This window comes from Cetorhinus maximus, chromosome 7 (assembly GCF_964194155.1).
Source record: "Cetorhinus maximus chromosome 7, sCetMax3.hap1.1, whole genome shotgun sequence".
In the NCBI taxonomy this organism is placed as follows: domain Eukaryota; kingdom Metazoa; phylum Chordata; class Chondrichthyes; order Lamniformes; family Cetorhinidae; genus Cetorhinus; species Cetorhinus maximus.
In genome coordinates this window covers 5,535,144-5,560,505 of record NC_135885.1, presented here as the reverse complement: position 1 = coordinate 5,560,505, position 25,362 = coordinate 5,535,144, and the positions used below count along the sequence as shown (strand labels likewise).

At 46.3% G+C, this 25,362-nt stretch overlaps 2 protein-coding genes across 6 annotated transcripts in view; both read right to left on the bottom strand.

The window, feature by feature from the left end:
• Positions 1–25,362, bottom strand: part of LOC144682565 (BTB/POZ domain-containing protein KCTD14-like) — a 1,380,231-nt gene that overhangs the window by 804,821 nt on the left and 550,048 nt on the right. The gene's annotated exons all lie outside the window — the stretch shown is intronic.
• The window catches only part of ints4 (integrator complex subunit 4), a 445,537-nt gene that overhangs the window by 375,805 nt on the left and 44,370 nt on the right, over positions 1–25,362 (bottom strand). For 2 of the 3 annotated variants that reach the window (XM_078544961.1, XM_078544964.1), the window contains exons 14-23: positions 23,660–23,793; positions 22,735–22,892; positions 21,078–21,171; positions 18,668–18,748; positions 15,333–15,463; positions 13,003–13,062; positions 12,269–12,428; positions 10,052–10,195; positions 7,380–7,500; positions 4,488–5,131 (exon numbers count right to left, since the gene is read on the bottom strand). In XM_078544961.1, coding sequence (XP_078401087.1) covers positions 4,932–5,131; positions 7,380–7,500; positions 10,052–10,195; positions 12,269–12,428; positions 13,003–13,062; positions 15,333–15,463; positions 18,668–18,748; positions 21,078–21,171; positions 22,735–22,892; positions 23,660–23,793 — 1,283 coding nt within the window. In that variant the 3' untranslated portion in view covers positions 4,488–4,931. Of the gene's footprint in view, positions 1–4,487; positions 5,132–7,379; positions 7,501–8,854; positions 8,937–10,051; positions 10,196–12,268; positions 12,429–13,002; positions 13,063–15,332; positions 15,464–18,667; positions 18,749–21,077; positions 21,172–22,734; positions 22,893–23,659; positions 23,794–25,362 lie in introns of those variants that run through there. The other variant, XM_078544963.1, reaches the window with a different exon arrangement.

Here is a 25,362-nt window from a genome sequence, read left to right as displayed (position 1 = left end):
ATAGAAACCACAACCTAAACTGGTTTTCCCAGTGCGGGCTTTTTGTTAATCAGAAAAGTTGCTTAACATAGGGCATGTGGCCAAAAGCTTGGTCAATGAGGTAGGCTTTAAGGAGTATCTTAAAAGGAGGAAAGCGAGTGAGAGAGGCGTAGGGAGGCGTATTCCGGAGCTTGGGGCCCAGGCAGCTGAAGGCACGGCCGCTAATGGTGGTGATTAAAATGGGGGTTCTGAAGGATTGCAGATTTCCTGGATAGTTGTAGGGTGGGAAGAGGGTCACAGAAAAAGGAAGGGGATAAAATCATGGAGAAATCTGAAAAGGAGGATCAGAATTTTAAACAAACGAGAAAAACTAAATTTCTCCCATGTGAAAACATGCTTTCCCCTGCCATTATCAGGCAGTTGCAGATTGCTGCTATCAAAACAGCACCTCGTGTTTACAGCAGTTTCTCAGTCACTCCAGGCTATTAATCCTGAGCTTTCCAAATGTCAACTTTTCCAGAATAGCAAAATAAAGCAAAATACTGCAGTTGCTGGAAATCTTAAATAAAAACAAATTACTGGAAGAACTCGGCAGGCTTTATTAATCGGGGCATAGAGTACAAGAGCAAGGAGGTGATGTTGATCTTGTATAATACACTGGTTCAGCCTCAGCTGGAGTATTGCGTCCAGTTCTAGGCACCGCACTTTAGGAAGAACGTGAAGGCATTAGAGAGAGAGAGAGTGCAGAGAAGATTCACGAGAATGGTTCCAGGGACAGGAGCTTCAGAATCAAGCACAGATTGGAGAAGTTAGGACTGTTTTCCTTGAAGAGGAGGCTGAGAGAAGGCTTAGTAGAGGTGTTCAAAATCACGAGGGGTCTGGACAGAGTAGATTGGGCGAAGCTGTTCCCACTTGTCAAAGGATAGAGAACCAGAGGGCACAGATTTAGGGAATTGGAAAAAGCAGCAAAAGCAACATGAGGAAAAACGTTTTCACACAGCGAGTGGTTAAGGTCTGGAACGTACTGCCTGAGGCTGTAGTGGAGGGAGGTTCAATCAAGGCATTCAAGAGGGAATTAGATTGTTATCTGAAAAAAGGAAGTACGTGCAGGGTTATGGGGATAAGGCGGGAGAATGGCACTAAGTGTATTGCTCATTAGAAGAGCCGGTGCAGACACGATGGGCCGAATGGCCTCCTCCTGCACTGAAACAATTCTGCAAATCTGTCTGGCAGCATCTGTGTACTGCGACTCTCAAGGGCAATTAGGGATGGGCAAAGCGACACTCACATCCTAAGACCAAAACTTAGAGAAAGAAAAGAAATGGTGAGCTGCATTAGCACAACCCACAATTACAAACATCAGGCAAAAGCCAAATACTGCGGCTTCTGGAAAACTGAAATAAACAAATGCAGAGCAAAGGGATAAAGAAAGAAACAAGGCAAGGCCATCCCAGAAAAACAATAAGAAAAAGAGGAAAAAAAAATACATGGAACAAGATGAAAGCAGAGGTTATGGTCTAAAGTCACTGAACTCAATGTTTAGTCTAGAAGGCCATAGAATGTGCTGAGTCAAAAGATGAGGTGCTATTCCTTGAGTTTGGGTTGAGCCTCACTGGAGCAGGCCAAGGACAGAAAGGTCAGAGTGGGAGAAAGGTGAAGAACTGAAATGACAACCAACCCCAAGCTTCCTATTGCATTCAGATGGTTGCTATGTAGCCATTCATGCCTCACTTGGACCAAGCCTTTGTGTCTTTACTATACCCATTACCACTCTCTTTGGCTGTTGCCTCATGAAATCTTTTGTTAGTTAATCTCCCCTGCCTACCCTATCACAGAGTTTCTCCTTTGTTCTTCCTGCCCCCTCCCCGCTTCCACTGGTTTAAAAACTCTTTCATTTCTATCCATCTTCAATTCTGATGAAAAGTCATCAGCCTGAAACACTAACTCTTGTTTTTTTTTTTCTCCAGAGATACTGCCTGATCTGCTGAGCATTTCCAGCACTTTTTGCTTTTATTTCAGATTTCCAAAGATTCAGGACAGGCTCGATGGGCTGAACGGCACCCCTTCACATTGTATGATTCTATGAATGGAAATGATTGGGTTAGTTCCCCCACCAGTCATGCCAAGGACAGAATGCTACAAAAGGTTGAGATTGACTATATGCAGATAATCTCTGTGTTATGTAGCTATCTTCCAATCGCTGCATTTTGTTGGAGAAATAATCCTGCTATTATTGGGAGACTTTGCTGCGGTTTCAGTCATGAGTTCCTTTTGCTGTAGATTGTAGAGGCTCTTGAATAAACAGACTCTACTTGCTGGAGAAATAATTCTGCTGTGGTCAGGAGACTCTCCGGTCATTCTGGTCACGAGTTTGGACACTGCTTGCTCCGCCCTTTCTCCAACTGGGTAGCTGAGATAGCCCAAGTCAATATTCACTCCGAGATCCAGGGGAACTAAGCTCCACCCCAAATAGAGTTCCATCAGCACCGTTTGTACCACCCTCGTACTAACCCTCCCATCCCCAGGAATACTGAGACCAGAATCAATAAAAACAAAGTTTCTGTGAAAAATGTTTCAAATGTACATATTTAATGAGATGTAAAATTGGTCCTCAACTGCACTGATAAAAAACAGCATGTTCATTTAAACCAACTTCATACCATGTTCTGGGTCTGCCAAAGTCTCTCTCTCTCTCTTTCACATCTGTCCTGGGGAATTCAACATGACTGAGCAGTCTTAGCACACAATTCAGACCAGCAATTGAAGCTTTGAAAAATGAAGTTCAAGCCCTTACTTCTATACTGCGTAATACATAAACTGGAATGTATTACTAGGCAGAGATAGATTAGGTAGGTAGGTGGTCTTATTGAAACATAGAAAATTCAGAGGGGGTCTTGACTGGGTGGATGCTTCCCCTTATTGGGGAGTCTACAACTAGGAGGCACAGTTTCAGTCCCCGAAGGTAGCAGGACAGGTGGCCATGAAAGCATACAGAATGCTTTCCTTTATTGGGCGAGGTTTTGAATACAAAAGCAGGGATGTAATGATGGAACTGTACAAAACACTGGTTAGGCCACAGTTGGAATTTTGTGTACAGTTCTGGTCACCAAATTACAGGAAGGACATAATTGCTCTGGAGAGAATGCAGAGGAGGTCTACAAGAATGTTGCCAGGGCTTGAAAATTGCAGCTATGAGGAGAGATTGGGGATAGGCTGGGGTAATTTTCCTTAGAACAGAGGAGGCTGAGGAGTGACCTAAGTGAGGTGTACAAAATTATGAGGGGCCAAGATAGGATAGACAGGAAAGACCTGTTTCACCTAGCTGAGGGGCAAATTACCAGGGACACTGATTTAAGATGATTGGTAGAAGGATTAGAGGGGACATGAGGAAAAACGTTTTCACCCAGAGGGTGGTGGGTGTCTGGAAATCACTGCCCAAATTGGTGGTTGAGGCTGAAACGCTCAACTCATTTAAAAGGTACCTGGATCTGCACCTGAAGCGCTGTAACCTGCAGGGCTAACAGACCAGGTGCTGGAAAGTGGGATTAAAATAAGCAGCTAGTTTCTTTTTGCTCTTTATGGCTGGCGCAGACATAATGGGCTGAATGGCCTCTTTCTGCACCAGAACTTTTCTATGGTTCTATTCAAGGCTGATCTGAACAGATTAGACAGATTTTTTTTTATCTACAAGGGAGTCAAGGGTTGAAGGACAGATGGGAAAGTGGAGATAAGGCCACAATCAGATTAACCATGATCTTATTGTGGTGAGCAGGTTTGAGGGGCCGAATGGCCTACTCCTGCTCCTATTTCTTATGGTCTTATGAAGGACCAAAGACAAAGCTACTGGCCCCAGTAGGTTCTCAACACCGCATACAACAAATATCTTCCAAACTGCATTATTCAATATATATGGGAGAAGCTCAGGGAGCTGGTGTGTCAGGCAGGGAGTATATTAGGCTCCTGTTATTAAAGCTGTGCTGTCGCGATATTAAGGGTTCCTGCCCCCTAAATTCTGAACCCTATTTAAAATTAAGGCACTATCTTAAACTCGGACGTGATTCCACAAACGTTCACTGGTCCTGATACCTATTGAATGACGACTCTCAATTTGTGCCAGAAGGTTATTCCATGTGGGAGATAAGCCCGTCAAACTCAATCTCACCCTCATCCCTGGAGTTTTCCAGCCTGAAGGACAGTGACCGGATAGCGATCAGGAAACCTGGCTCCACGCCCTTCCCACTGCTCCCTCCCCGGCCCAAGGAGATTTGCCAGCTCTGTAGCACCCCAGCTCCACGAGCTGGCCCAGACCCAGCTGATTTTTTAATACCGACCTCGGTCTTGGTCGACTTGCCCAGAAAGGAACTGGCGTCAGTTCCCAGCCTGTTGTGCTAAAGGAAACACAGAATTCGATCACGGAGGCGTCAAGAGCTTTAGTGCGGGGCAGCGAGTTCCAAACCAAATCTCCAGTGAAATTGATGCACCCCCACAAACAAAACACTTTCAGAATCTTAAAATATTCATATCAAATCTTCAATAAAAGGAAAAAAAAGTCAATTGTTCCAAAAATACTCGTTTCCAAAAATCTACACAGTTCCTCATTAATGGTCAAGTCTCTCACCTTTGCCAGGACAGTTCAGGATTTGGAACGGCATAGAACTGAAAAATATTTGAAAGGCAGCACAAGAATTGTCTAAGGGTTTGTTGATCTCGTTTGGTTTCAACATTCCTGTTACCAGTTAGGCGATGCGGACTTCTCAGTACTCATGAGTAACATCCGAGGTTGCTCTCATATGGTCTACAATCTCTGCACGCCGCAATGTATTAACTCACGGCTGAAGTTGCTCCCGTCGACTGGTTCACATTCTGTCAAACTCTCGTCTTTTAGCTGCTTTCTCTAGCTCGGTTGAGTCCTTTTTTTTTTGCCTCTTGCCCCTCCCCAGCACCACTGATCCTCAACGCCTGGCCGTCTTGGGCATTAGGTAGACCTTGACGTGTTTGCTGAGATTAATGGTGCCCTCAATGACATTATCTGTCTGCGGTAAACCATCCATGCTATCATTCCAGGCTGCTCTGCAAGCCGGACTCAAACTGGACGTCCTGCTCCTACTCGAACTGTAGGCCAGCAGCAATCTCACCTCTATCTGACAAGGTTCTGCGGGAGAGGAGCAAATAAAAAAAAGTGATTATCCAAACCTCTCTGCCCCTCTCTTCTTCTGTGAAGCGCCTTGGGCTTATTAAAGGCGCTCTACAAATACAAGTTATTCTTGTTGTTGGCATTAAAAGGTGCGCACACACCCACACACCTCATCTGTTGGTTGTCTCAATCATCATTTTGACTTCTGCCTCAAGGGTGGGAGGAACCAAAGCTCAGTAAGGGTCAGCGTTTCGGCAAAGGGTGGGGGGGGGCAAACAACACAGCAAAGGACAAATAAAATTGAGCACAAAAGGTCTTCAAATCGCCTCCTATTTTAATTGGTTTATAGTATCTGTGTATGGAGCTACTGCAGGAATGAGTTGCGATTCTTTCCGTTTGAACGAAGGACAAATAGGGGCAGGCAATAAACACTGGCCTTGCCAGTGACTCACATTCCATGAAGGAATTAAAAAAAACTCCCACAAACCCTAACCCTAAAAATTTCCATTCTTCTAACTCTGGTCTCTTGTGCGCCTACCCCACTAGTAATTAACTAGTTATTTTTAAATTGCTATTATTGAGAACCCATTTCTTCTTCTTTAGATCTGAGCAATCAATGTTTTCTATTTGGGGCTGTAATCTGTACTTTAGTCTATGCTTTAACTGCAAAAGTACTGCATTCCTTCCACACGCCTCCACTTCTTTGACTGAAGCTCTTCAAAAAAGTGCTGTATATCTTCACTTGTAACCACCTTTCCTTCATCTGCAAACCTCTTCAGATAATCCTTCAGTTCAGACTTTAAATCACACCCCTACCTCCCAACCACCACCCCCTTAGCAGCCATATTGCCGTCAGAATTTAGACCCCATGGTCTGGAATTCACTCTCTAAACTCATCCTGTTCACCTCCCCCTCCTTTAAGACCCTCCTTAAATACTAACTATTTGACTAAGCTTCTGGTCATTCCCCCCCACCACCCCACCTCATATTTCCTTCTTTGGGTCAGTGCCCATTTTTAGACATATAATTTACAGCACAGAAACTGGTATTTATACTGCACGTGAGCCTCCTCTCACCCCTGTTTTGTTTTATTCATTCAGAGGATATGGGCTTCGCTGGCAGGACCAGCATTTATTGCCCATCCCTAGTTGCCCTCAAGAAGGCGGTGGTGAGCTGCCTTCTTGAACCGCTACAGTCCATGTGGTGTGGGTGCACCCACAGTGCTGTTAGGGAGTTCCAGGATTTTGACCCAGTGACAGTGAAGGAACGGTGATATAGTTCCAAGTCAGGATGGTAAGTGACTTGAGGGGAACTTCCAGGTGGTGGTGTTCCCATGTGTCTGCTGTCCTTGTCCTTCTAGATGGTAGAGGTCACGGGGTTTGGAAGGTGCTGTCTAAGGAGGCTTGATGAATTCCTGCATTGCATCTTGTAGATGGTACACACTGCTGCTACTGTGCATCGGTGGTGGAGGGAGTGAAGGTTTGTGGACATGGTGCCAATCAAGCGGGCTGCTTTGTCCTGGACGGTGTCAAGTTTCGAATGTTGTTGGAGCTGCACTCATCCCGGCGAGTGGAGAGTGTTCCATCACACTTCTGGCTTGTGCCTTGTAGATGGTGGACAGACTGTGGGGAGTCAGGGCGTGAGTCACTTGTCACAGGGTTCCTAGCCTCTGACCTGCTCTTGTAGCCACAGTATTTATATGGCTAGTCCAGTTCAGTTTCTGGTCAATGGTAACCCCTAGGATGTTGATAGTGGGGGATTCAGTGATGGTAATGCCATTGAACATCAAAGGTTCATCATATCCTTCTATTCATTTCTCCCTTTAATTTATCCAGCTTCCCCTTAAATGCACCTATGCTATGCACCTCAACAACTCTGTGGGAGTGAGTCCCACATTCTCCCCACTCTCTAGGTAAATAAGTTTCTCCTGAATTCCCCGATTGGATATATTAGGGACTGCCGTACATTTATGGGCCCTTGTTTTGGACTTGCCCGCAAGTGAAAACATGTCTACATCTACCCTTCATCATTTTAAAGACCTCGGTCAGGTCGCCCCTCAGCCTTCTCTTTTCTAGAGAAAAGAGCCCCAGCCTGTTCAGTCTTTCCTGATGGGTATCACGTCTCAGTTCTGCTATCATCCTTGTAAGTCCTTTTTTGCACTCTACGCCCTTTTCCGATTGCTCCTCTTGTGAAGCAGCGTAGCTTTATTTTCAGCCCTGTGTTACAGTAAGTTGTTGCTGCTGCTACTCGGTACTAAACAAGTTACCTGTCCAGGCGGTGTGTGAGAGATAGACTTGTGTAATCAATCTGTGTCTTCCAGGCCCAGGATTTCGAAAATCAGCCGGTCTGGGGTGGATTACATGGGCCTGCCCATCAGGATACACGATCTGCAAGTGACACCAAAGGTAACTTCATTTACATTAGCCGCCCCACCTCACTGTGTAGAATGAAAGAGTTTGATAAGCATGAAAAGAAAAATTGGCGTGAATGTTATTGAATCATAGAATGGTTACACAGCACATTGGGCCTGTTGTATCCGTGCTGGATCTCTGAAAGAGCAATTCACCCCTAGTCCCATCCACCCACCCGTTTCCCTTGGCGCTGTAAATTTTCTCTCTTCAGATAATTATCCGATGCTCTTTTGAAAGCCTCAAATGACTCGCACCCCAGACCCTTATTATTCACTGTGTAAAAATGTTTTCCCTCAAGGCACCATTGCTTCTTTTTGCCAATTGCCTTAAATCTGTGCCCACTGGTTCCGGAACCTTCCGCCAATGGGAACAGTTTCTCCCTATCTGTTCAGACCTCTCATGATTTTGAACGTGGGATGTGATATTTCTTAAATACCATGATCGCAAAAGATCTTTCCCAGTACTGAGAGTTCCTAAATTATTAAGATTGAGAAACGGAGGTGAAAGATACAGCGAGGCATCAAGTACTGGAAGAGAAAGGACCCCTTTCTTCACAGGATTGTGTGTATAAGAACATAGGTACTGAAGTAATGGTTTTTCATCATTTGCAAGAAATATAGGTCAACAATCGTCTAATAACCTAATCATCAATTCCAATAGGATCGATCCCTTTTTAAATTGCCAATTGATCATCTATAGTTGTTCCTGGAGGTCTTGTGATTAGGGTCTAAAATATGATTCAATTGTGGTTCTCAAAAGAACACTGGATAATTATCTTAAGAGAAGAAAATTGCAGGGCTACCGTGAAAAGGCAGGGGAGAGGGACTAGGTGAAACTCTCTTCTAGAGAGCTGGCACGGACATGCGGGCTGAATGGCCTCCTGTGGTGTATGATACAACTCTTAAATAAGGGGATTGGATGATTTTAAAACTTGGACACAAGGAAGGTGTTCAGACACTGGACAGGGTGCAACTTAGGCTGACTCAACTGATGGCTCAGTTACAAAGAGAGACTGCAGGAAGTGGGACACGGAGAAGGCAATATAGGATAATAATCACCCAATAATCAATTCCAACAGTTATTGATCCTTTTTAAACTGCCAATTGATCATCTATAGCTGTTCACGCTGGGCAGCTTCCCTACCTCTGGGCCAGAAGCTCCAGGTTCAAGTCTCACTTCAGGACTTGATGGTTGGTCATGGAAGGTGCGTTCATAACGTGGTCAAACAGGTTGATTATCAGCCTGTAAATCCTTCCAATACGCCCGATGGCAGGCGGCAAGAGTGGGAGAGTTTCCTGGTCAGCCATACTGCAGAAAGGCAGTGGCAAACCGCTGCAGCGCTTTGCCAAGCATCATCATGGACCAATCCAATGGAAGTCCATGGTTGCCAACACCCTCTTAGGGCATGATACCTGAAGGAAGAGGAGGAGGATAATTGTTCAGAGCCTTGGTAAGGCCTCACCTAGAGCAACGCACTCAATTCTGGCAGAGTCAATGCCTCAAGTACATATGACTCCTAAGGCTCTGAGGAAGAGTCATACGGACTCGAAACGTTAACTCTGTTTCTCTCTCCACAGATGCGGTCAGACCCGCTGAGTTTTTTTTCAGCATTTTCTGGTTTTATTTCAGATTTCCAGCATCTGCAGTATTTTATTTTTTATCTTCGTGCTCAATTCTGGGCCTGGCATCTCAGGAAAGATACAATAGCCTTGGAGGGGGTACAGTGCAAATTCACCAGAATTATACTGGGGTTTAAAAATGATGAGAACAGGCTTGGCTTGTATTCCCTTGAGTTGTTTAAGATGATTAAAAGATTTGACATGATAGATAGGAGAGAAACTATTTCCTATGGTTCGGGGCAGGGGTGGGGGGGTGGGGGGGTGGTGCGGGACATGAGAATCCAGAACAAAGACTTAAACAAGCCTTAAAATGAGAGCCAGGCTGTTGAGGGGTGATGTCAGGAAGTACTTCTTCACACAAAAGGGGTGTGGAAATCTGGAATGCTCTCGCAAAATAAAAAATCAGTTGAGGCTGGGGTTTAAATTGAACCTTTCAAGCCTGAGATTGAGCGATTTTTGTTAGGCAAAGGGCTATGGAATCAAGGCAAGTGGATAGAGCCAAGATACAAATCAGCCATGATCTCACTGAACAATGGCTTGAGGGGCTGAATGGCCTCCTTCTGTTCCTATATTGATTTTGGGTGACCACAAACCACAACTGTAAATGTTTGAGCTTCCAAATGACCACCTGTAAGTAAGTAAGAACATAAGTAGCAGCAGGAGTAGGCCATTCAGCCCCTCTAGCCTGCTCCACCATTCGGTGGGACCATAGCTGATCTTCAATGTCAGTGCCATTTTCCCACCTGACTCCCACAGTCCCTGATTCCTTTGGTTTCCAGGAATCTATCAACTTCAGCCTTCAATACACACAAAAGCTGAGCATCCACAGAACTCTCAGGTAGAGAATTCTACAGAGCTAAAGACTGCTAGCAGACAATGTGGATGTCCCATTCATTGTGGTGACCTACCTGCACCTTAACAGTGTTCTGGGGATCCTGGACATGTTCTAACGTGGCATCGACATCCAGGGCTACCACCAGGCCAGATGTGAACCTCAGGGGGTTGTCAGACTCTCCCGTTGGCTCAATGATGGTCGCAGAGGCCCGGTGCACCTGCGAAACAAAAGGATTAGCCCAGTATTAGAAGCAGACACACTTGTTGCTTCATCTGATCTCTTCCTTCCAGAATACCAGCTCATAAAAAAAAATCTAATTAGGACTTCTGGAAAAACTTCTTCAGCCAGAGAGTGGGTAACATCTTGGAGGTGTCATCAAACCGAGATGCCCTGAGATGTCTGTCAGGTCAGCCCTCGCCCTTCCCTTTCCCAGATTGTCTCTCTCTCTCCCCGCTATTCTGGAGCACGTATACAAGCTGAAGTTTCTGTGCAGTCGCTTGGAGGGCAGTCTCGCGGTGACAACCCACTACAGGCAGCTTCAGACCGAAGCACTGCAGCTCATCCTGGCTGCTCACATTAACTTTCTTTTTAAACATAGGATTACACAGGATATATGGCACAGAAACAGACAATTTGGCCCAACCAGTCCACGCTGGTGTTTATGCTCCACTCAAGCATTGTCTCCATCCTTATCATCTCACCCCATATCCTTCTATACCCTTCTCCCTCATAGCATTATCTAGCCTTTCCTTAAATACATCTATATTATTCACCTCAACCGCTCCCTGTGGTAGTGAGTTCCATGTTCTCACTGCTCTCTGGGTAAAGAAGTTTCTTCTGAATTCCCGATTGGATTTTTATATTCACGGCCTCTAGTTTTGCTCTACCCCACCACTGTCTGATGAGGAAAGGTTGGACAGACTAGGTTTGTATCTGCTGGAGTTTAGAAGATTAAGAGGCGTCTTGATTGAAACATAAGATCCTGAGGGGTCTTGACAGGGTGGATGTGGAGGGGGTGTTTCCTCTTGTGGGAGAATCTAGAACTAGGGGGTCACTGTTCAAAAATAAGGGGTCGCCCATTTAAAACAGAGATGAGGTGAAATTTTCTCTCAGAGGGCCGTGAGTCTTTGAAACTCTCTTCCTGAAAAGGCGGTGGAAACAGAGTCTTTGAATATTTTTAAGGCAGAGCGAGCTACATTCTTGGTAAGCAAGGGGGTGATAGGTTATCGGGGGGGTAGGTGGGATGCAGATTTGAGTTTACTATCAGATTGGCCATAATCTTATTAAATGGCGGAGCAGACTCGAGGGGCTGAATGGCCTACTCCTGCTCCTGGTTCGTATTCGCTGTGTCTATTCTATCAAAATTTTTCATAGTTTAAAAGGTCTCTATTAGGTCACCTCCTTTCAACAGACCCAGCCTGTTCATCCTTTCCCAACAGGTATAACTCAGTTCTGGTATCATCCTTGCAAATCTTTTTTTTTGCCACTTCTCCAGTGCCTCCATATCGATTCTATAATATGGCGGCTTGCCGGTTTACAGTAACCCCAAGTGTGATCTAAACAATGTTCAATACAAGTTCAGTATAACTGCTCTGCTTTCAATTCTATCCCTCTAGAAATAAACCCTAGAGTTTGCTTTGTTTTTAAAATGGCCATTAACATACATCGCTACTTTTAGCAATTTATCAAGTCATACAGTCATTACAGAACAGAATGAGGCCATTCAGCCCATTGAGTCCATGCTGGCTCTCTGTAGAGCAATTCAGTCAGTCCCATTCCCCCGCTCTATCCCTGTAGGTTTATTTCCTTCCATTGCTCATCCAATTTCTTTTTGAAATAATTCATCATCTCCACTTCCACCATCCTGGTGGGCAGCGGGTTCCAGATCATTACCACTCGCTGTGTAAAAAGGTTCTTCCTCACATTCCCCCTGTATCTCTTGCCCAAAACCTTCAATCTGTGCCCGCCCCTAGTGCTTGCACCATCAGCAAATGGGAATAGCTTTTCTTTGTCTACCTTATCTAAACCTGCCATAACCTTGTCCCCCTCTATCAAATCTCCCCTCAATCTGCTTTGCTCCAAGGAAAATAACCTTTGCATTCCTTGATCCCTTTACTCCTCTAACCTATTTAGATCCCTATTTCCCAAGAAAGATTTTTCTTTTTTAAAAAACCTTCTCGATGTCTCTACCTCCATTTTGCTGTCCATAGCACATGAAAGCAATCTCGCCTTGCCAACACTGTCAGCATAACAGTAAAAAAAGATAAAAACCTCTGGACTGAAAGCTAACCTGCTCTGGGAGTTCTAGGAGGAGGAAGTTGCTGTGCCGGAGAGTGGTCTGAAGGATCTTCACCATCTCCGCTGGCTTGCAGGCCACGAGTCTTGGCATAACTTCCAGCAGCTTCTCAACAAAGCTCTCCTGCAAGTACTGGAGTTCTGACGCAAAGTATCTGGAAGTAGCAAAGGGAAAAGGAACAATTAATACACAATGCTGGAACAACTGACATGACACAATGGAGTTGGGGAGATGTAGCGAAGATGTTAAGAGCGAGGGTGAGACAGGGGTGGGGGCGAGACACTCTGCATCCCAATCCCATCACTCCCCCGCAGACACACCACAATCCCATTGCATCCCTCACGGGCGCACCCCAATCCCATCCCCTCCCCCACCACCCCCGGAGGCGCACCCCGATCCCTTCCCTTCCCCAATCCCCGTGGGTGCATCCCGATCTCACCCCTTCGCCACCCCTCCCCCCACGGGCACACCCTGATCCCATCCCTGTTGGCAATGGATTGGGATCAGTGCTGTAAACCCTCTAGGTTGACTGGATCTTCAGAGTGGCACTGAGGCCATTGCTGCACTCATCTCCCCTTCAGCCAAGGACATTAGTAAAACCAGAACGGGTTTTTATACAACAATCTGGCAGCTTCATGGTCATTTTTAATGACACCGACTTCATATTCCACACTTTAAAAAAAAAAATACAAACTGAATTCAAATTCTCAAATAGTGGAACAGTTTACCTTGGAAAGGCCTCAATCTCCTGCAAAAACTTCTCACACATGTTTATCAGGGTTTCCATCCTAGAAAGGAAAGGGCAAACAGCAAGAAGTAGAACTTATTGAAGACATGTTTGCATTCATAGAATCGTACAAATTTATGGCCTAGGAGGCCATTCAGCCCATGGGGAGTCTGCATCAGCTGAGAAAGGGATGAGGGACATCAGTTACATGGATAGGCTGGAGAAGCTGCGGCTGCTCTCCTTATTGAAGAGAATGCTGAGAGGATCTGGTAGAGGTGTTCAAAATCACGAGGGGTCTGAATGTCGCCAGGGCTTGAAAATTGCAGCTATGAGGAGAGATTGGAGAGGCTAGGGTTGCTTTCCTCAGAACAGAGGAGGCTGTGGGTTACTTAATTGAGGTGTACAAGATTATGAGGGGCCTAGATAGGTTAGACCGGAAAAATCTGTTTCCCCTAGCAGAGGGGTCAGTTACCAGGGGGCACAGATTTAAGGCGATTGGGCGAAGGATTAGAGGGGACATGAGGAGAAACTTCTTCACCCAGAGGGCGGTGGGTGTCTGGAATTTGCTGTCTGGTTTGGTGGTGGAGGCAGAAACCCTCAGCTCATTTAAAAGGCACCTGGATCTACACCTGACCTGCTGTAGCCTGCAAGGCTATGGACCATGTGCTGGAAGGTGTGATTAGTATAAGCAGCTAGTTTTTTTTTTGGCTGGTGCAGACACGATGGGCTGAATGGCTTCTTTCTGTGTTGTGACTTTTCGGTAGTTCTATGGTCCTGTCAGAGTAGGTGGGAAGAAATTGTTCCCATTGGTGCAAGGGTCAAGAACCAGAGGGCACCTCATATAAGACAATTAGCAAAAGAATCAATGGCCGCATGAGAAAAACCTTTTATTTTTAAAAACAGCAAATGGTTGAATCTGGAGTGCACTGCCCAAGAGTGTCGGAGTTCGATTTGATCGTGGCTTTCAAAAGGCAATCGGATAAGCACCTGAAGGGTAAAGAAATTGCAGGGCTATGGGGAATGGCTGGGGGGAAGAGGACTAGCTGAGTTTCTCTTACAGAGAGAAGGCACAGCCCCAGCAGACCAAATGGCCTTTCTTCTGTCCTGTTACCACTCAATGACACATTCTCACAAACGGTCATGACCTGAAACTTTGCTTCTCTCTCCAGAGTTGCTTCTGACCCGCTGAGTATTTCTAGCTCTTTCTGTTTTCACTATCAATGACTCTACGCTGCCGGGTTTATTGACCTTTGTTAAGGGAAATAGGTCCTTCCTGGTACTCTATCTAGGCCCCCCATAATTGTGTACGCCTCAACTAAATCTCTCCTCAGTCTCCTCTGTTCCAAAGAGAACATTAATATATAGATAGCTTCATTGGCTTTGAGATGTTTCTGAGGAATGAGATAGCTTTAAGGGTAGTGACCACTGTTCTTCAGCAAAATATGGCAGCTAGAAGAGAGAGGGATGACCCGATTTTTTTCTTTATTCTTTCACGGGATGTGGGCGTCACTGGCAAGGCCAGCATTTGTTGCTCATCCCGAATTGCCCTTGAACTGAATGGCTTGTTCGGCCATTTCAGAGGGCAGCTAAGGGTCTGGGAGTCACATGTAGGCCAGACCGGGTAAGGACGGCAGATTTCTTTCCCTAAAGGGACATTAGCGAACCGGATGGGTTTTTTACAACAGCTGATGATAACTTCATGGTCACCATTACTGAGGCTAGCTTTCAATTCCAGATTTATTAATTGAATTTAAATTCCACCAGCTGCCGTGGTGGGATTACCCTGGGAGAGCATTAGCCTAGGCCTCACATTCAACGTCACCATCATCTCCCCCACTGTGAAAGGTCTAAGTTTATAAAAGGGCTTGATGTACAGCAAATGTCTCCATTTGTGAGGCAGAGCAAAACTTGAGGCCATCAATATAAGAGAGTCACTAATGAATCCAATCAGGAATTCAGGAGAAATGTCCTAACCCAGAGTGGGGAGAATGTGGAACTTGCTATCGCAGGCAGTGGTTGAGGTGAATAGTATCGATGGATTTAAGGGGAAGCTGAACAGAGACATGAGGGGGAAAAAGAAATAGGATATATTGACAGGGTGAGATGACGAGGGGGTGGGAGGAGGTCCGCATGGACTATAAATAGGCTAGTTGGGTCGCATGGCCTGTAAGTATACTGTAACTTCTACCGCTTTGCGCCTAAATCTATTCGCCCAAACGCTCTACTTGCTAGTGAATTCCACATTCTAACCAGCCTATAAATGATGAGGTTAATTTGTTGGACGCTCCTGGGTATTTCGTCAGGCGCTGTATTTCGAAGCCATCTCCTTACCCTCTCGTAGTGCGAGCGGTCAGAATGAGCTGCAGCGCTTTAGCCTGAAGCCGCATGTGGTGAATGATTGCGACGTGTCTACTCTCCAGGCCACTGTACAGAAACTCCAGCTTATACGTGTGCTCCAGAATCTGTAGGAAAAGAGAGACAGAGCAAGAGGGAGGGAGGGAGAGAAAGATGGCGGGGGGAGGGGGGGGTTTGAATCAGATGGCCATATCACACAGACTTGGGTTGTTTGTCCTATTCTTACTCTGGTTTTTACATACATTTACTCAGAGCTTTTCCTAGCAGGTGTGAAGCCTGTTCAGGAGTGTAGCTTGAAGTAAATCAGCTGGAGTGTCAGAGCAGTCCAGCACCCTAGCAAGCCCAACACAGCACATCCCAACTCCCGACAATGCTCATGTCCCTCCTGACATCGCACAACCCTTCCCCCCCATCACCCCCCAACCCCGGACAATGCTCACCCCACTCCTGACTGTGTTTAACTCCCCTCCTGGTAAGGCTCACCCCCCTCCTGACAATGTTCACCATCCTCCTACCCAAGTCAATGCTCACCCCCAGCCTCACCCCCGACAATATTCAATATCCATTGTCGGCCGGGGTGTGTGGGGGGTGGAGATTGGGCAGTATTGGGGTTGACAGCTCCATTTAAAACAGGGTAAGTCAATGAATTGAAGACTAACTTTAAGGGATGCATCTTCAGTTCATGTTGGAAAAGTGGGCTCAGGATTATACTTGGCTAGAATTATACTTGCCACTTGGCCCTCCCAATTCCCCACATTGTTAGATTCCTGGACAGTTTCAATCACAGTCAACAGCGGGCACACACGTTTCACTGCTGACAGGAACACCTGGGCCAATGTCTTCTGACATCTGAGGTAGTTTTATACCGTTTACAATAACAATATCTTTTATTTATATAACGCCTTTTGTGTAGTAAACATCCCAATGTGCTCCACACATGCACTAACAAACTTTGACACTAATATGTGGGGAAGGTGACCAAAGCCTTGGTCAATGAGGCTGGCTTTAAGGAGCATTTTAAAAAAAAGAGGGAGAGAGAGTGGGAGGGAGAGGGAGAAGGAGAGAGAGAGAGGGAGAGGGAGAGAGAGAGGGAGAGAGGGAGGGAGAAAGAGGGAGAGAGAGAGGGAGAGAGAGAGGGAGAGAGAGAGGGAGAGAGAGAGGGAGAGAGAGAGGGAGGGAGAGCGAGAGGGAGAGCGAGAGGGAGACAGAGAGGGAGACAGAGAGGGAGACAGAGAGGGAGACAGAGAGGGAGACAGAGAGGGAGACAGAGAGGGAGACAGAGAGGGAGACAGAGAGGGAGACAGAGAGGGAGACAGAGAGGGAGACAGAGAGAGAGAGGGAGAGAGAGAGAGAGGGGGAGAGAGAGGGGGAGAGAGAGAGAGAGGGAAAGAGAGAGGGAGAGAGAGAGAGAGAGAGAGAGAGAGGTGGATATACGGTGAGGTTTAGGGAGGGAATTACAGAGCTTACCCTTGCAGCTGAAAACACAGCCAAAGGTGGGACCATTAAAATCGGGCAAAAGGGAGAGGCCAGAATTGGTGCAGAGATATCGGAGGGCTGTGTCACTGGAGGATGTAACTGAGGCAGGGAGGGGCAAAGCTCTGAACGACGAGGTTGGGAATTTTAAGATCGAGGCACTGCCAGACTGGGAGCCAATGTGGGTCAGCAAGCACAGGGATGATGAACAAACACCGAGGGGGCTTGGTGCACCAGTCCTTTATATCGTTGATAAACAGAGCACGTGACACATCGCTGACACTGCTTAAAGGAATGGTGGGATTCTCAGCAGCAATCAGCTGCCCCGCAACAAAATTATCAGGCGAGCAATGAAGTCTACGCTCCAGTTGCTCCCTCTAGTGAACATCGAAAGAAGTGTCACCTTTAGCGAAACTCCCTCCTGCAGCCGCAATGTTCCAAATTCATGGGTCCCCACAGCCATGTTTTGGCAAGAAGGGTATTTCAATAAATAAAACCAAAAACAACTAGGTATTTTTTTTCTGGCTGGGCTTGTTTAAAAGGGAAGAGAAAAGAATGCAGCATTATTTCCCAGAGAAAACATAATCTTCACTTTTAAACGTATCTTTTCTTGGGAGATTAGTTGTTCAACAAAAAAAGGGGGGGGGGAAATCCACCTGCTTTTTTCCCCCCTCTCATCTGAGAAACAGCACCTCCGACACTGAAGCATTCCTTCAGTACTGCACTGGTTCAAGTCCCATTCCTTATTTGGTCTCCCTACTTAAGGAGGGATAAACTTGCATTGGAGACAGTTCAGAGAAGGTTCACTAGGCGGATTCCTGGGATTAAGGGGTTTGTCTTATGAGGAAAGGTTGAGCAGGTTGGGCCTATACTCATTGGAATTTAGGAGAATGAGAGGTGATTGTATTGAAACATATCAAATCCTGAGGGGGCTTGACAGGGTAGATGCTGTGAGGATGTTTCCCCTTGTGGGGGAAATCTAAAACTAGGGAGCAGAGTTTCAAAATAAGGGATCTCCCATTTTGGACAGAGGGGAGGAGAAATTTTTCCTTTCAGAGGGTCACCAGCCTTTGGAATTCTCTTCCACAGAGAGCAGTGGAGACTGGGTCATTGAATATATTCAAGGTGGAGTTAGATTTTTGATTGACAAGGGAGTCGAGGGTTATGGGGCGCAGGCAGGAAAGTGAAGTTAAGGCCACAATCAGATCAGTCATGACATTATTGAATGGCGGAGCTGACTTGATGGGCCAAATGTCCTACTTCTGCTCCTATTTATTTTTTTAAATGATGTAATGATGCAGGACTTGAGCACAAAAATCAAGACTGACACTCGTGCAGTACCGAGGGAGCACTGCACTGTTGGAGGTGTTGTCCTTCGGATGAGATATTAAACTGAGATCTGCTCCGCCTTCTCAGGTGGACGTGAAATATCCCATGGCACAGTTTTGAAGCAGAGCAGAGGGGTTCTCCCCGGTGTCCTGGCCAACATGTATCCCTCAATCAACATTACAAATACAGATTATTTGATCATTATCACATTGCTGTTTGAGAGAGATTGCTGTGTGCAAATTGGCTACCATGCTTCCTACTTAACAACAATGATTACACTTAAAAAGCACTCTGGATCATGGGAGGTGCTATAGAATTGCAAGTCCTTTTTTCTCTTGGAGTGTCAGTCCAGGTTTTTTGCTGCAGTCTCCAGGGTGGAACACAACAACTTTCTGATTCATAAGCAGGAGTGCTACCCACTGAGCCACGCTGACACCCATGTCTCACCGTAAGAAGCAAGCGAAGCGGGTGGGTGACAAAAAAAAGAACCAGGATTGGATGTCTCTAACCTTTTTAGCTGCAGCAGCGGCCATGGCGTTCTGTTTGAGATAGAGTGGGGCAGCCACGTTCCACAGCTTCTCCTGAAGAGACTGCGGGGGAAGAGAACATTTCCATTCAGATTCCACTCCGTCGAGAAACGTCGCAGCATTTCTATTACACACGCATTTTGACACGCATATCAGCAATATACAGAACTGTTCCAAATCTGCTCAAGAACAAAGGTCCCCCTGGCCAGAACTTAGAGATCGTCCGAGTGCAAAACACAGGAGTGATACACAAGAGGAGAGGCTTATGCCTGATCCCTGTGGAGCAAGTTTAATCTAACTCACCCGGTGAGAATCACAAGGGATTGGGCGGAATGCTGGTTTAACACCTCCCCAGCCCCGGTTTTATAATCCTTTGATTTCAAATCGAGCAGAGAAGTAAAATCAATGGCTCACTCTAATCAGTCAGTTTGCCAATAAACAGGGTAGATTAAATTTGACTTGTCTTTGCTGTGTTATCTGAACTCAAAACAGCGGTGACAGCAGAGATATCAGATAGGGACCCCAACATCTGCCAAAACGCCAAGTCTCAATCAGCATGGACCAAATGCAGAGCAAAACTCTCTTACTCAAGGGCAACACTGGGGCATGAAGGCAACCCAGATTACATCTGCTATGCCACCAAGAGAGGGTTTCAGGAACACATATAGGAACAGGGATAGGCCATTCAGGCACTTGAGCCTGTTTCACCATTCAAGGGGTTCAAGGAGGTGGCTCATCAGCACCTTCTCTAGGGTAGTTAATGGTGGGCAATAAAAGCTGGCCTAGTCAGCAGTGCCCACATCCAAAGATCAAATATATTTTTAAAAAATTGTCCATATAGAAAGACCATCCAATCCCAATGTTTTGTAGCATCTAACTGTTTTTTGAAGATGGTTTCTCTAACCTACCCAGGAGTTACTGAATGTGTTTTAGATCATTGCTGACTGCACCTCAACTCCTTTTGCCAACCTTGGTTTCCTAACCCTTAATACATGCTTAACCAAAATCTATTTCAGTTTTGAAATTTCCAGTTGACTCTCAGTCTCAACAACTTTTTAGGGGAGACAGTTCCAGGCTTCCACTCCCCTTTGTGTGAAGAAGTGCTTCTTGACATCAGTCCTGAGCAGGCTGGCTCTGATATTAAGACTTACTCTGGACTTTCCCACAAAAGGAAATAGTTTCTCTCTATCAACCCTATGAAATCCTTTAATCATCTTAAACAATTCAATTAATTTCCCTTTAATTTTCCACGCTCAAGGGAAGAGCCTTATGGGTGGATATGGTCGTGGGAGGGTGCACAATGGTAAAGAGTAAACAAGTGAGCAGAGGCCTGAGTGAGAGGCCTTGGTCTGAACCAGGAGGCTGGAGCAGAACATGGCAAATGTCACACCAAGGGTAAACTCTCCACTTGCCAGGATGAGTGCAACTCCCACAACACTCAAGAAGCTCGACACCATCTAGGGCATAGCAGCCCCCTTGATTGGCACCCCATCAACCACCTTCAAATTCACTCGCTCCACCACCCATGCACAGTGGCAGCAGTGTGCACTATTTACAAGATGCATTGCAACAACTCACCGAGGCTCCTTTGACAGTAACCTCCAAACCTACGACCCCTACCATCTAGAAGGACAAGGACAGCAGATAGATGGGAATACGACCACCTGCAAATTCCCCTCCAAGTCACTCACCATCCTGACTTGGAAATATATCAGCGTTCCTTCATTGTCGCTGGGTCAAAATCCTGGAACTCCCTCCCTAACAGCACTGTGGGTGTACCTACACCACATGGACTGCAGGGGTTCAAAGCGGCAGCTCACCACCACCTTCTCAAGGGCAATATGGAATAGGCTGGTCTAGCCAGCAACACCCACATGCCATGAACAAATTTCATGGCACCCACATTAGATCTGATAGATGTTTTTTGAACAAGTATAAATCAAAGACTCATTTGTCCTACTACCAGAGAAACGAACAGTCCAGGAGACCATTAGGCCCATCACGTCTGTGCTGGCTCCTTGAAAGAGTTATCCAAGTAGTCCAACAACGCACCATAACCTTGCAACCTTCCTCCATTCATAGGTATATCCAATTTCCTCTTGAAAGTTACTATTGAATCTGATTCCACCAGCCTTTTCGGCAGCACATTCCAGATCATAACAACTCGCTGCGTAAAATTCTCAACTCCGCTCTGGCTCTTTTGGGCATTCATCTTAAATTTGTGTGTCGTCCGGTGACTGACCCACCTGGCACTGGAAACAGTTGCTCCCCCATTTCAATTATCTTATACGCCACTACTAAATCCATTCACAGTTACTGGCTGTAAAAGTTAGTCAGCAGGAAGGTAGAGTTACAATGAAGCGGCGTTTCAGCACTGCACACACCACCCTACCTTCATAAGGAGGAGCTGGCACTCCAAATATGTGGCAGAAAACTCTGCTATTCCTGCCAGCTCTGGCTGTAGCTCTCCCAGTCTCTGCAGGTCACTGTTTAGAGAAGGGAGATTAAAAGAAAGAACTGTAGTCAGCAGCACTGTCTGAACTGAATCAATAAAAGTTGAGCTCTGAACTTCAACCCTCTGCTAAACTCAATATCATCCTACCCTGGGATGATTTAGCTGATTACACTCAGGGTTGCTGGCTGCCTTGTGATTGTTCTCGGTATCGGTTGTTAGGGATTGTACACCAGAGGAGGCCATTCAGCCCATCGCACATGTGCCTGCTCTGTGAATGAGCTATCCAATTAATCCCACTCCTTTGCTTTCTCCATAGCCCTGCACAGCTTTCCTCTTCAAATATTTGTCCCATTCCCTTTTGAAAGTTACTATTGAATCTTCTTCCACCGCCCTTTCAGGTAGCACATTCCAGATCTCAACAACTTACTGCCTAGAAAAATATTTCCTCGCCTTCCCTCAACTGCTTTTGCCAATTATCCCATTTCTATGTCTTCTGGTTACTGACTCTCCTGCCATGGAAACAGTTTCTCTATGTTTACTTTTTATCTCTTGTGGCTCAATGGGTAACCTCACTGCCTCTGAGCCAGTGCTCTGGGTTCAAGGTCCACTCTACGACTCAATGGCCAAGGAAGGCGCGTAGAACAACCTCAGCCTCTCCACATCATTGAAGTTCCTCATTCCTGGCTCCACTCTGGCAAACCTCCTCTGAACATTGGCATCCATCCTGAAGTATGATGTGCAGATTTTAAGGCTGGTGTCTTTATTTTAGAAACACAGAAACTAGGAGGAGTAGGCCATTCAGCCCTTCGAGCCTGCTCCGCCATTCATTATCATGGCTGATCATCCAACTCAATAGCCTGCTCCCGCTTTCTCCCCATATCCTTTGGTCCCTTTCGCCCCAAGAGCTATATCTAACTCCTTCTGGAAAGCATACAATGTTTTGGCCTCAACTACTTTCTGTGGTAGCGAAATCCGCAGGCTCACCACTCTCTGGGCGAAGAAATTTCTCCTCATCTCAGTCCTAAATGGTCTACCCCATATCCTCAGGCTGTGACCCCTGGTTCTGGACTCCCCCACCATCGGGAACATCCTTCCTGCATCTACCCTGTCTAGTCCTGTTAGAATTTTATAGATTTCTATGAGATCCCCCCTCATTCTTCTGAACTCCAGCGAATATAACCCTGATCGACTCAATCTCTCCTCATACGTCAGACCATTCTGCCCCTCGAGCTTGCTCCACCACTCAATAAGATCATGGCTGATTTTCTTTTTGTTTTGATTTCCACATTCCCCTTTTACTCCCGATAACCTTTGATTCCCTTGCCTAACAAAAATCTATCTACCTCTGCCTTAAAAATATTCAATGGCCCCTCCACCACCTTCTGAGGCAAAGGGCTCCAAAGTCACACAACCCTCAGAGAAAAGATTACTCCTAATCTCTGCCCTAAAAGGGCGACCCCTAATTCTAAAACAGTGCCCCCTAGTTCTGGACTCACCCACATTTGTTGCCCATTTCTAATAACTTATAACAAACATGATCTGACCATATGGCTTAAATAAAACATCATGCAATTGTATTATTGGAAATTCACACCGAATTGTTAACTTCAGAAGATCCTGAGCTCCTTGGGCATCTAGATGTTGGATACTCTGAACTCGGTCAAGGCTTTGCTGCACAAACTGCCGGGATGAGTCTTCACTTAACGCAAGGTTGGTAGAATCTGAGACAGTCACCAACTTCCTGCCTGGCAACTGCAAAAGAAAATCACAGTGATTAGGCAATTCTTCACCGCTAAGGGTAAGAGTGGCGTACTTATCCGCAAGTCAAGCGTCTAACAGAGCGGAACACCTTCACGTGTTCCGCTGCAACAGCATCTTTGTACCAGCGGGCCTGAATTTGCAATGCTTGTGGCAAACGATCCACTAGCTGCCACAGGCAGTCAATATGCTGTACAGATCAGGGGTAGCAGGCTTCAGTCTCCAGTCTCTACTTGGTTAGGAGGGGGGGAATATGTAGGGATAAAAGACGGCATCTCCAACAGGACAACAGTGACTAGACGTCAGAAGTAAGGCATCCCAAGGGCATGAAGAGCACTATATAAATGCAGATTCTCTTTCCTTCTGACAAATCCCCATGTGAAAACATTTCTTCTTTGTTCAAGTGACAGTCACCACACTATTCTCTTCACAGCACCAGCTGGGGGAGGTGGTGGCACAGTGGTATGGTCACTGGACCAGGAGACCCAGGGTCTCTGGGAAACCGGGTTCAAATCCCACCACAGCAGATGGTGAAATATGAATTCAATGGGAATCATAAACCCATCGGGTTCACGAATGCTAGGAAAGGAGATCTGCTGCCCTTACCTGGTCTGGCCTACAAGTGACTCCAGATCCACAGCATGTGGTTGAACAGGGCAACTAGGGATGGGCAATAAATGCTGGCCTAGCCAGCGACGCCCACATCCTGTGAACAACCATGCATTGAATAGATTTCTGAGCCTGCTACCAGTGTCACTTACCTGCAATGGTGGCACCAGGTGGGAGAGGCTGTCACGGAGGTAGGCATAGTGTCGGAATGTGTGATCAGAGAAGAGTGCTGACATAGTAGGACAGGTCTTGGCAGCATTAAATACCAGGACCAGCACAGCGATGTCTAGTACAATATGGAGTTAAGAAACCTTCTTTAGTTGTGTACACTCTTAGAGGGACGACAACCTGTCCTGTACAAACATTCATTCCAACATTCTAACATAAGAGTATTTTCACCCTCATTCATTTTTCAACAATAACTTTTCTCATCCAAAAATCTGGAGTCGTAAAATGAAACATTGTTAGCATCCAGTGTCAGATTCAAGCCCTCCCAGGTCAAGGGCAGCCTATTTAAATGCAGAGAACTGGGTGCCTTGCACTCTGCTCTGGAGAGGAGGTGATTGCTTTGGAATATGGTCTGTGATTAGGAGGATGGGGGACAGGTTCTTGAGAACCTTCTCTGCTGAAGGGAGATCTTTGTGGGGAGATTATTGCGGGGAGAGAGGGAGCTGGAGAACCCAGCAAGTTGGGGGGAGGGCTGGAAGGGTGGGTGTTTGCCAGACCCCGCTTCAGAAAGGGTTTGTAAATTGGTGGATTCTAACTGGAATATTGGCTGTACGTGGCCTTCAATGGTTATGGTTGAAGAGTTGTAGGAGCACAGAGTCATTATGGCCCAGGAGGAGGCCATTCCATCCATCGGGTCTGTGATGACACTCTCTCGTAGCCCTACAAGTTTACTTCCTTCAAGTGCCCATCCAATTAGTACCAATTGCGGTAACAATTGCAAGTGTCTGGGTTCTGCGGGCTGACTCAAGCGGACTGCTATCGGGTATTGGGGGGGAGGGGTGGGAGGGTCAGAGAGAGAGCATCTGGTGTGTAAGCAGCTGCAAGTTGCACTGCACAGTGAGGAGGGTTGGGGCTTTTTCCTCAAACAATGAGAAGGCTTGCATTTATACGGTGTCTTTCACAACCTCAGGACGTTCCAAAGTGCTTTACAGCCAATGAAGTGAAGTGAAGTGCAGTTCCTGTTGTCACATAGGAAGCGGGGGCAGCCAATTTGCACACAAAAGGTCCCACAAACAGCGTTGAGATAAGAATCAGATAAATTATTTTCTAAATAGTGTTGGTTGAGAAGTAAATATTGGCCAGGGCACTGTTTGATTTATAAAAGTTATAAAGGGTATTGATTAAGTATCTTGAGCATGTATAAAGAGAGACTATTGAGGCACTGGAGGCAGAATTTTATGCTCCCCCACCAGCAGGTTTGTAGGCAGAAGGTGAGCATAAAATTCCTCGTATGGGCTTTGCTGGGTTCCCGCCCACCCTGACCTCTCTGCAATTCTATCCTTGGGTGGGCGAGGCCTTGCCCCAACTCAGGCCTTTAAGTGATCAATTATTGACCACTGAAGGGCCTTTTCCCGCCCAGCCTCAATTTATAGGCTGGTGCAAGGAGTTCCGGGGTATGGAGGAAGCCCAAAAATAATAGGGTTCAGCCCTCGGGTGGGAAGTGCCTGGGGTCTCCATCAGCATTCCACTTTTAACATCAGACAACCACCTCCCCTCCCACCCCACCACCTTCAGGTCCGGTAGCTACAGGACCTCTCTGCCGACACCCCAATACCTGACTGTCCACCCCCCAGGCCTCCCTCTACCTTTCCCACCCTGTGACCCCAAAAGTTACCTCTTCCTGGAA